This window comes from Xyrauchen texanus, chromosome 47 (genome assembly GCF_025860055.1).
Source record: "Xyrauchen texanus isolate HMW12.3.18 chromosome 47, RBS_HiC_50CHRs, whole genome shotgun sequence".
Lineage (NCBI taxonomy): Eukaryota > Metazoa > Chordata > Actinopteri > Cypriniformes > Catostomidae > Xyrauchen > Xyrauchen texanus.
The window spans coordinates 996,016-1,008,078 of NC_068322.1; the positions used below are offsets into that span (position 1 = coordinate 996,016).

The 12,063-nt window shown below is 47.2% G+C and overlaps 1 protein-coding gene across 3 annotated transcripts in view; it reads left to right on the forward strand.

Moving 5' to 3' along the window:
* The window catches only part of LOC127638956 (microtubule-associated protein RP/EB family member 3-like), a 13,304-nt gene continuing 1,241 nt past the window's right edge, over positions 1-12,063 (forward strand). The window contains exons 1-7 of one of the 3 annotated variants that reach the window (XM_052120741.1): positions 1-101; positions 3,689-3,816; positions 3,895-4,040; positions 7,465-7,621; positions 7,865-8,013; positions 10,085-10,237; positions 10,460-11,211. In XM_052120741.1, the coding sequence (XP_051976701.1) occupies positions 3,696-3,816; positions 3,895-4,040; positions 7,465-7,621; positions 7,865-8,013; positions 10,085-10,237; positions 10,460-10,807 (1,074 nt within the window). In that variant the 5' untranslated portion in view covers positions 1-101; positions 3,689-3,695 and the 3' untranslated portion in view covers positions 10,808-11,211. Of the gene's footprint in view, positions 102-3,688; positions 3,817-3,894; positions 4,041-7,464; positions 7,622-7,864; positions 8,014-10,084; positions 10,238-10,459; positions 11,212-12,063 lie in introns of those variants that run through there. The other 2 variants (XM_052120743.1, XM_052120744.1) reach the window with 2 other exon arrangements.

Consider the following 12,063-nt stretch of genomic DNA (forward strand, 5'->3'; position numbering starts at 1 on the left):
CGTTCACGTCGTTACTTCGTTTCCACAGACGCCGATCACGAGAGAGACTGCGCACTAACGTTCAATACAGACGAACCAGCGGGGACTGATTTACCACAACCGTGAGTAAAATAACAGCTTTACTGTCTGAACACGACAGTCTTTAAACACTTTAATGAGTCTGTAATTATTATTAAAGTGTTTTTATAGTGACGGAGGAGAGGCCAGTTCCTTCTGACGCAGGAGCCAGTTCCCTCACAGAGAAAAAAATGCAGAATATTCCTATAAAATGGCCTGTGACATCCCATGAGTGGATGAGATGCAGATAAATACAGTTGAAGTCAGAAGTTTACGTACACTTAAGGTTGAAGTCATTAAAACTCATTTTTGAACCCCTCCACATATTTCATATTAGCAAACTAGTTTTGGCTAGTCGTTTAGGAGATCTACTTTGTGTGTGACATGAATAATTTTTCCAACAATTGTTTACAGACCGATTGTTTCACTTTTAATGGACTAAATCACAATTCCAGTGTGTCAGAAGTTTACATGCACTAAGTTAACTGTGCCTTTAAGCAGCTTGGAAAATTCTAGAAAATTATTTCAAGCCTTCAGGCAATTAGCAAATTAGCTTCTGATAGGAGTTGTACTGAATTGGAGGTGTACCTGTGGATGTATTTTAAGGCCTACCTTCAAACTCAGTGCCTCTTTGCTTGACATCATGGGAAAATCAATTGAGGACTTCCACAAGTCGGGTTCATCATTGGGAGCAATTTCCAAACGCCACAATAGTACACAAGTATAAACACCATGTGACCACACAGCATCATACCGCTAGGTGACGCATTCTGTCTCATAGAGATGAACATAGTTTGTGTGAAAAGTGCAAATCAATCCCAGAACAACAGCAAAGGACCTTGTGAAGATGCTGGAGGAAACAGGTGGACGAGTATCTAGATCCACAGCAAAACCAGTCCTATATGGACATCACCTGAAAGGCTCAGCAAGGAAGAAGCCGCTGCTCCAAAACCACCATAAAAAAGCCAGAATACAGTTTGCAAGTGCACATGGGGACAAAGATCTGACTTTTGAAGCAATTTATTGTGAGAAGCTTGTGGAAGGCTCCCCAAAACATTTGACCCGAGTTAGAAAATTTAAAGGCAATGCCACCAAATACTAACAAAGTGTGTGTAAACTTATGACTTCAACTGTAAGTAACTTCTGTTACTGAACTCCAACAATTATGACGTTAATGTGCACAAACTGCATTAGCACCATATCTCTGTAACTGAACAATACAGGACCTTAAAAATTAAGGCACAAAAAGGAAAGTTTGTTCTTAACCAGACTCTAAAAGGACATTAAGATATATTTAATACTTCTGGAGTTACAGACACTCCAACTTTAGAATAATGACAACAACAACAAAATTCTCGGAGTCTGGGTATCTCAGCGAGTATTGACGCTGCCTATCACCACTGGAGTCGCAAGTTTGAATCCAGGGTGTGCTGACTGACTCCAGCCAGGTCTCCGTAGCAACCAAATTGGCCCGGTTGCTAGGGAGGGTCTGGGTATCTCAGCGAGTATTGACGCTGACTATCACACCTGGAGTCGCGAGTTTGAATCCAGGGCGTGCTGACTGACTCCAGCCAGGTCTCCGTAGCAACCAAACTGGCCCGGTTGCTAGGGAGGGTCTGTGTATCTCAGCGAGTATTGATGCTGACTATCACCGCTGGAGTCGTGAGTTTGAATCCAGGGCATGCTGAGTGACTCCAGCCAGGTCTCCTTAGCAACCAAATTGGCCCGGTTGCTAGGGAGGGTCTGGGTATCTCAGCGAGTATTGATGCTGACTATCACACCTGGAGTCGCGAGTTTGAATCCAGGGCGTGCTGACTGACTCCAGCCAGGTCTCCATAGCAACCAAATTGGCCCGGTTGCTAGGGAGGGTAGAGTCACATGGGGTAACCTCCTCGTGGTCGCTATAATGTGGTTCTCGCTCTCGGTGGGGCTCGTGGTGAATTGTGCGTGGATGCCGCGGAGAATAGCGTGAAGCCTCCACACGCGCTACGTCGCCACGGTAACGCGCTCAACAAGTCACGTGATAAGCTGCGCGGATTGACGGTCTCAGACGCGGAGGCAACTGAGATTCGTCAATCACACACATAAGAACAATAGAAGCCATCTTTGTTTTTGTGTTTTACAGAAATAAATGTTTCATGGTTCCCACTGTCATGGAAAACACAGAAATATCAGGGAGTTTTAAAGACCTCGTATAATCAAAAATTTTATAATTTTTGTTGCTTATAGTTCATGTCCGTATCTCTGAGGTCATCTGTTTACTAGTGGACTCCTAAAAGTCAACAAAATAAACTTTTAGAAGCTATACACATCATTATACAACATTTTCAGTTCTCTTAGCCTTCTTTTCACCATCCTGTATTCAGGGGCGTGTCCACATTTTTGTCCAATCAAATTCCCTTTAGAAGAGAATATCCCTCCCCTATTGTCTTTGAGTATAGCACAAGTAATCACCCCTGCACACAGTCATGCATTTATTATGCCCAGGATTGTAAAGCAGGTTTATCAGTTATGTTGACGTAAGCGTGTTTTTCTGCGGGCAGTAAACAGGATGTCTGGTGTTGGTGTCTTTTCAGAGGTCATGAGCAGGCCCGGATTTAATGAACTCTGTGGAATGATGTAAACATGGTAAAATGTGTTTAACTGGTAAATAAAAGCTGGAGGATTTTGCCGATACCGATGACTAGTGATCAACCGATATGATCCGATATATCGGCCGATATTCGGACTATTTTAACTATCGGCATCGGCCAATTTATCGGATTATATCGGTCGACCACTAGTTATCGGTATCGGCAAAATCCACTATCGGTCGACCACCTCCAGTTTTTAGTGTCCAGTTAAACACATTTTACCATGTTTACATAAATGATGATACATTTGGCCAGAATCGCCTGCTTGCATGTGAAGCGTCTGATGCGTCGTCTGTGTTCCGCGACTGCTTTCGGGTCCTTGAATAACGTATAACGTGCGAGTAAGGGCAGGCGGTGGATTTCTGGTGCCCCCCTAGAGAGTTTGTGCCCTACGCAGACTGCGTAGTCTGCCTATAGGGAGCGGCGGTGCTGACGATGAAAATAAGGTGCTTTTCAAACTGTTCGGAGATCAGTTTCCTTAAAAGTACCATTCGTTCAAAACCGATGTCAGTTAAGACATTAACTGCTTGGGCAGCGGTAGCTAGTCAGCTGCCTTCGTTTTCGGATGCATCCCAAATTTAATCGGACGATATTTATTTTTTATTGATGTATAGAATGTCTATTCTCACTGTGATGGGCAAATACATAGATGCGACAAGAATCCAAAATGAATAAAATCCCAGATGCATTTTACTTGTTTAACCCAAAATCACATTATAGCAACCACGAGGAGGTTACCCCATGTGACTCTACCCTCCCTAGCAACCGGGCCAATCTGGTTGCTAAGGAGACCAGGCTGGAGTCACTCAGCACGTCCTGGATTCGAACTAGGGAACTAGCGATCTCCAAGGGTGGTAATTTTTCTTCAATCAAAGTTTTACTTTTGATTTAACAGCAAAATGTGATATCCAGCTGTTTGTGTAACACTGATTCTCTCTCTCTCTGTGTCTCTGTGTGTGTGTGTGTGTGTGTGTGTGTGTGTGTGTGTGTGTGTGTAGTTGTGGGATGGCGGTGAATGTGTACTCCACCTCCATGACTATTGAGAATCTGAGCAGACATGAAATGCTCGCCTGGGTGAACGACTCCCTGCAGCTCTCCTACACCAAGATAGAGCAGTTGTGTTCAGGTACAGCACTCAGGATCAACTCACCTGCATCCAAACCAATGCATCCCACTCTCAAACTAATCTTTCATCAACTCTCAGGTGTGGCGTACTGCCAGTTCATGGACATGCTGTTTCCCGGCTGCATCCTGCTGAAGAAGGTGAAATTTCAGGCGAGATTGGAGCATGAATATATTAACAACTTCAAAGTGCTGCAGGCGGCGTTCAAGAGGATGAGCGTGGACAAGGTGAGCGCGAAAACTGAAGTAATTATCAACAAATTAGTAACCTAAGTAAGTGTTGTGGGCCAGTGGTTGAACAATGTGATTTTGTACGAGCTGTACATTTTAGTGGTAAAGAGGAAATGCACGTAGATGCATTGTACTTTGATTTTGGCCGATGAAGACCTCCTTTGACCAAGATGATACAGGTACAGTAGCTTACGGCAACTCCATCCTGAGCCCATGATTCAGAAAGTGACTCATGAAGAATCCCATGTCTCAGTTTTCATCAGTTCATCCTCTGTGAAGTCTGCCTTATGGTGCGTTCACATACAAAGCGAAATATTTCAACTCGAGTGAGAATTTCGCATGCCGCGTTGTCGCGAAAGTCTACCAGCGTTGAGATTGTCCGGATGTCTCTGACGTAGCAACAGAACAAATCTGGAAAAATGGATGACAGAATTGTTGTAGCGGTGTGTCATACATGTACAGAGACCGGACGAATAACAACATCGCTTGGTGGAAAGTGAGCGAGGAAGTTGGACTACCTGGTAAGTTCTGAAAATATGCGCTATTGGTCGTTCTTTACTATGAACCAAGTCGTAGAAGCCCCGCCTCCTGTCCTTTTCCGGAAGAGAAGCGGGGGTCGCGTTATGAGTTTAAACACAAATGTCTAATCATGCGGGCAAACTCGCGCGAGGAGAACATTTCTACGCATTGTATGTGAACGCACCATTATTAGACTTGGCAGTGGGAGTCTGACATCAGGCGGAACCGGAGATGGATCTGGCAGAATCTGGTAACCTCGGGTTTACGGAAAGGGAAAGTGTTTCAGGTTCTGGCAGACCTTACTAAAGCAGCATAACTGAGGTGTATGTCTGGCTAAATAGAGGAGTCTTTAATCTAGACTTAAACCGAGAGCGAGTGTGTCTGAGTCCCGAACATTGATAGGAAGACTCTTCCATAGATTAGGAGCCAAATTAGACAATTATCTCGATATTGTTAACAGGCGATCGTAAGTGTGCGTGATGGACTATAGCGTGGTAGAAGGTCACTTCTAATAATATGAAGCTTTATACCCAGCTTTACCCCATGTGACTCTACCCTCCCTAGCAACCGGGCCAATTTGGTTACCCCATGTGACTCTACCCTTCCTAGCAACCGGGCCAATTTGGTTACCCCATGCGACTCTACCCTCCCTAGCAACCGGGCCAATTTGGTTACCCCATGTGACTCTACCCTCCCTAGCAACCGGGCCAATTTGGTTACCACATGTGACTCTACCCTCCCTAGCAACTGGCCCAATTTGGTTACCCCATGTGACTCTACCGTCCCTAGCAACCGGGCCAATTTGGTTACCCCATGTGACTCTACCCTCCCTAGCAACCGGGCCAATTTGGTTACCCCATGTGACTCTACCCTCCCTAGCAACCGGCCCAATTTGGTTACCCCATGTGACTCTACCCTCCCTAGCAACCGGCCCAATTTGGTTACCCCATGTGACTCTACCCTCCCTAGCAACCGGCCCAATTTGGTTACCCCATGTGACTCTACCCTCCCTAGCAACCGGGCCAATTTGGTTACCCCATGTGACTCTACCCTCCCTAGCAACCGGGCCAATTTGGTTACCCCATGTGACTCTACCGTCCCTAGCAACCGGGCCAATTTGGTTACCCCATGGGACTCTACCCTCCCTAGCAACCGGGCCAATTTGGTTACCACATGTGACTCTACCCTCCCTAGCAACCGGGCCAATTTGGTTACCCCATGTGACTCTACCCTCCCTAGCAACCGGGCCAATTTGGTTACCACACGTGACTCTACCCTCCCTAGCAACCGGCCCAATTTGGTTACCCCATGTGACTCTACCCTCCCTAGCAACCGGCCCAATTTGGTTACCCCATGTGACTCTACCCTCCCTAGCAACCGGGCCAATTTGGTTACCCCATGTGACTCTACCGTCCCTAGCAACCGGGCCAATTTGGTTACCCCATGTGACTCTACCCTCCCTAGCAACCGGGCCAATTTGGTTACCCCATGTGACTCTACCCTCCCTAGCAACCGGCCGAATTTGGTTACCCCATGTGACTCTACCCTCCCTAGCAACCGCCCAATTTGGTTACCCCATGTGACTCTACCCTCCCTAGCAACCGGGCCAAATTGGTTACCCCATGTGACTCTACCCTCCCTAGCAACCGGGCCAATTTGGTTACCCCATGTGACTCTACCCTCCCTAGCAACCGGGCCAATTTGGTTACCCCATGTGACTCTACCATCTCTAGCAACCGGGCCAATTTGGTTACCCCATGTGACTCTACCCTCCCTAGCAACCGGGCCAATTTGGTTACCCCATGTGACTCTACCCTCCCTAGCAACCGGGCCAATTTGGTTACCCCATGTGACTCTACCGTCCCTAGCAACCGGGCCAATTTGGTTACCCCATGTGACTCTACCCTCCCTAGCAACCGGGCCAATTTGGTTACCCCATGTGACTCTACCCTCCCTAGCAACCGGCCGAATTTGGTTACCCCATGTGACTCTACCCTCCCTAGCAACCGGCCCAATTTGGTTACCCCATGTGACTCTACCCTCCCTAGCAACCGGGCCAAATTGGTTACCCCATGTGACTCTACCCTCCCTAGCAACCGGGCCAATTTGGTTACCCCATGTGACTCTACCCTCCCTAGCAATCGGGCCAATTTGGTTACCCCATGTGACTCTACCGTCTCTAGCAACCGGGCCAATTTGGTTACCCCATGTGACTCTACCCTCCCTAGCAACCGGACCAATTTGGTTACCACATGTGACTCTACCCTCCCTAGCAACCGGGCCAATGTGGTTGCCACACGTGACTCTACCCTCCCTAGCAACCGGTCCAATTTGGTTACCCTATGTGACTCTACTCTCCCTAGCAACCGGGCCAATTTGGTTACCCCATGTGACTCTACCCTCCCTAGCAACTGGGCCAATTTGGTTACCCCATGTGACTCTACCCTCCCTAGCAACCGGGCCAATTTGGTTGCTTAGGAGACCTGGCTGGAGTCACCTCACCTGTCTCACCTGTCTACACTGGGCGGTGCCGACTTGAGGCTCTTTGCAAACGTTATAAAGTGGTCCGTCTTGCTGGCAGGAGCGCCAGTGCATGCAGCACAAAACAGACGGGGCATCCGTTTATTGTCGGCGCAATGCGCTTCAATGGACGCTTCCAGTTTAGACCGCATCATTGATTATAATGTTCATTTCGCTCAACACAAATGTAAGGTCTGACTAAGCAGTAAATGGCTATTGTACGCTAGGCATGCCTATATTGTCCACATAATTTTTTTACCCTGCCAGTTCATCAAGTGGGCTACTTCTGTACATTTTTAAGTAAAACAGTGATATCGGTGTTGACCAGAAATGTTCATATTGGTGATTTGGACCTGATCCCATGTGTTTGTGTGTGTTTCAGATCATTCCAGTGGAGAGACTGGTCAAGGGCAGGTTTCAGGATAACTTTGAGTTTGTTCAGTGGTTTAAGAAACTCTTCGATGCCAACTACGACGGGAAGGAGTACGACCCTCAGTTGGCGCGACAGGGTCAAGACGTCTCCCCTGTACCCAACCCAGGTGAAGTCATTTTCCACAAACCCAAGAACCCTTCCAGATCAGCAGGTGACACACCGCTGCGGAGTTCACACACACGTGTTTGCTTGTGCTGCGCTCGGCGGCTGGTTTCAAAGTTTCCTCCAGAAATCTCTGGAAGCTTGTCGCTTGAATTCATGTGTTCTGAAAAAGCTTTCGGGTTGTGATTGATTGGCTGATACGTGAGGCGGTGCGCTGTGATTGGCTGATGAGTTTGTTTTGTCATAGGGCCTCAGCGGACATCACCGACAGCGCCCAAAAGCATGCCAGCCCCGCAGCGTGGCATAAACTCCACCCCCTCAGCTGGCATGAGACGGAACATGGTGGCGTCACGGAGCGGAGGCAGTGATGCGAGTTGCGTGGAACTCAACCAGCAGGTGTGAATCAAACGCACACACATTTACCTAAATGGAGACATATGGTAGACTTTACTCCTTGACTATTGTCGACGATTATTTTTATATAAAGTTAATGGTGATGACTAACCTGTACCCAAACCCTACCGCTGAAAGACGGTACCTTTTACCTTTAAGGATGCCACCTAAGAGTGGTTTCGTCTCATGTAACTCACTTCTTGGCTCAGGTGGTAGAGCAGGTCGGCTGCTAATCGCAGGGTTGGCGGTTCGATTCCCGGCCCACATGACTCCACCTGCCGAAGTGTCCTTGGGCAACTGCCATTGGGAACCCCAATTTGCTCCCAATGGCAGGCTAGCGCCTTGCATGGCAGCTCTGCCACCATTGGTGTGTGAGTGTGTGTGAATGTGTGTGTGAATGGGTGAATGAGACACAGTGTGAAGCGCTTTGGTAACTCAAGTTAAAATAAAGCGCTATATAAGTGCATTTACCATCATGTGGCTTGTTGAGCACGTTGCCATGGAGACATAGCGTGTGTGGAGGCTTCATGCCATCCAACGCGGCATCCACGCGCAACTCACCACGCGCCCCACCGAGAGCGAGAACCACATTATAGAGACCACGAGGAGGTTATCGTATGTGACCCTACCCTCCCTAGCAACCGGGCCAATTTGGTTGCTAAGGAGACCTGGCTGGAGTTACTCAGGTCTATCATTGGAGCTATCGTTATCGGCAAAAACGATAGTTGCAGATAATTTTCCTTCCTTTTTTTATTACAAAATAAAAGTCCCCATGTGTGTTTCGTGCTTGTTTATACTTAAAAGTCCCACATTATGCACCAAATCTTGGTTGAACAATAAACTGCATCTGGGATTTTATTCTTTTAGGACTCTTTGTCTTTTTTACCTTCTATAAATCGGCCGATTAATTGGTTATCGGCATTTCCCCACCACTTTATTTATCGGTACGGTGAGATCCACTATCGGTCGACCTCTAGTTGTAACGCATAATACAGCCAAATGTAATTTAGGAACATTTTTGGTTCATGTTTCATCTGGCAAACCTTAAATAGCAACAGCTAAGTGTTGCTCAGATTGTAAAGTCCTGATTGCAACCATTTAAATGACGCCTGTGTAGCTTAGCAAGTATTGACGCTGCCTATCACACCTGGAGTCGTGAGTTTGAATCAGGGCGTGCTGAGTGACTCCAGCCAGGTCTCCTTAGCAACCAGATTGGCCCGGTTGCTAGGGAGGGTCTGGGTATCTCAGCGAGGATTGACGCTGACTATCACACCTGGAGTCGTGAGTTTGAATCCAGAGCGTGCTGAGTGACTCCAGTCAGGTCTCCTTAGCAACCAAATTGGCCTGGTTGCTAGGGAGGGTCTGGGTATCTCAGCGAGTATTGACACTGACTATCACACCTGGAGTCAGCTAGTTTGAATCCAGGGCGTGCTGAGTGACTCCAGTCAGGTCTCCTTAGCAACCAAATTGGCCTGGTTGCTAGGGAGGGTCTGGGTATCTCAGCGAGTATTGACACTGACTATCACACCTGGAGTCGCTAGTTTGAATCCAGGGCGTGCTGAGTGACTCCAGTCAGGTCTCCTTAGCAACCAAATTGGCCCGGTTGCTAGGGAGGGTCTGGGTATCTCAGCGAGTATTGACACTGACTATCACACCTGGAGTCGTGAGTTTGAATCCAGGGCGTGCTGAGTGACTCCAGTCAGGTCTCCTTAGCAACCAAATTGGCCCGGTTGCTAGGGAGGGTAGAGTCACATGGGGTAACCTCCTCGTGGTCACTATAATGTGGTTCTTGCTCTCGGTGGGGAGTGTGGCGGGTTGCTCGTGGATGCCGCGGAGAATAGCGTGAAGCCTCCACAGCCTTCGTCTCCATGGTAGCAGCTCAGCGAGTCCGCGTGATCAGATCTTGTGGATTGAGTCACTCACCACCTATAGGACTTATAAAGCCTAAAATATATGTTAATTGGTTATCTTATCAGGCTAAATTTCAGAATCGGTGCATCCCTCGAAAAGGCACCACACATATTATGATATTTAGTTCACAGAATAAAATGTCTTTCTGTCTTCCTGTATGCAGCTGTTGGATCTGAAGTTGACGGTTGATGGTTTGGAGAAGGAACGAGATTTTTACTTCACTAAACTCAGAGACATCGAGTTGATCTGTCAAGAACATGAGAGCGACGGTATCCCAACCCTCGCGAAGATCATCGGCATCCTCTACGCAACAGAGGTGAACAAACAAACACGTTGCAATACAAACGGCATGTTTGGCACTAAATGAAAACAAGGAATTTTTGATGTTTAGCCATTTTATTGCATGTGCAAACACGTAGTAATTAGGGCTGTCGATGTAACTTGTTAATTCAGTGCGATGCATTATGTCCCCGTACCGAAGTACGGAATATTCCTACCATCAGAGCAATTCAAGCTTTGAAGTACCATCTGTTTTCAGCAGGGGGCAGTAAGCGAACAGCTGTACAGAGAACAAACCGTCTCTGGGCTGATCTTTGGCGGAGCTGAAGTATTAGGTGGACCCGATGTTGGCGAGGCAGAAGCTGTTTACTTGCTAACATATGTTGTGGATGCTTATGTTTGTTGTTATGCTTCAATGAATCAAATATTCCCGGAGATATCGTATTTACTGTTCGGAATGTTTATTACAGAGGTTTGCGGTAAAAGCGGTAGCGAGATATTCATGAGTTCTTTGTATTGTTTAGCTATAACCATTCAGAAAGTCTCATGCACATGTACTTTAAATTATATATCCATGGTTTATATTTGTAGTCCAGTATTTTACTAATCTATAGATTTACCGATTTTCGTTTAGCCTGCTATTTAAATGTAGATGGACCTGTTGGCCTTCTCTCCATTATTTTAAGAATGACTTCATGGTTATTGTTATTGTTGTTATCACTGCATATGATTTAGTGTTTGATAAAGTGTGTTGCATCCCCATCTTTATTGAATCCTCATTCTTTGTGTTTTTACTGTAATTGGTTTTATTGTAGCTTGCCTTTTTAACAGTGTTTACTTGCATTGTCCGATGAGGCTGTAAAGTGGATTATAAAACATATTGAGGGGTCCTTTATTTGACTCATGGAGTGCGACCTGCATGAGACCTCTTGTTAACATTAATATGTGGTGGTTAAAGCACTTGAACAATCATGTTACAAGATGATGAACAATTAAAAGGGTGGATGATGAACAAAGCACGCACTATCTTTTACGTTTTTGTCCCAGTTTGGGGCGCCCGATTTGCACTACTTAGTAGGTCTTCATGATGGCGTGATTACTGCGCCTCAATCCGGTGGCGGAGGGCGAGTCTCAGTTGCCTCCGGGTGTCTGAGACCGTCAATCCAGCGCATCTCATCCGTGACTCGTTGGCGCGTTACCACGGAGACTCACAGCATGTGGAGGCTCGCGCTATTCTCAGTGGCATCGGCAGCGACTCACCCGCACCCCACCGGCGAGAACCACATTATAGTGACCCGCGTGGAGGTTACCCCATGTGACTTTCCCTCCCTAGCAGCAGGGCCAATTTGGTTACCCCATGTGACTTTCCCTCCTAGCAACCGGGCCAATTTGGTTACCCCATGTGACTCTCCCTCCTAGCAACCGGGCCAATTTGGTTATCCCATGTGACTCTACCCTCCCTAGCAACCGGGCCAATTTGGTTACCCCATGTGACTCTACCCTCCCTAGCAACCGGGCCAATTTGGTTACCCCATGTGACTCTCCCTCCCTAGCAACCGGGCCAAATTGGTTATCCCATGTGACTCTCCCTCCTAGCAACGGGACAATTTGGTTACCCCATGTGACTCTCCCCTCCCTAGCAACCGGGCCAATTTGGTTACCCCATGTGACTCTCCCTCCTAGCAACCGGGCCAATTTGGTTACCCCATGTGACTCTACCCTCCCTAGCAACGGGCCAATTTGGTTACCGCATGTGAATCAACCCTCCCTAGCAACCGGGCCAATTTGGTTTACCCCATGTGACTCTCCCTGGTTGCTAGAACCAGGCCAATTTGGTTGCATAGGAGACCTTTATTATTATTT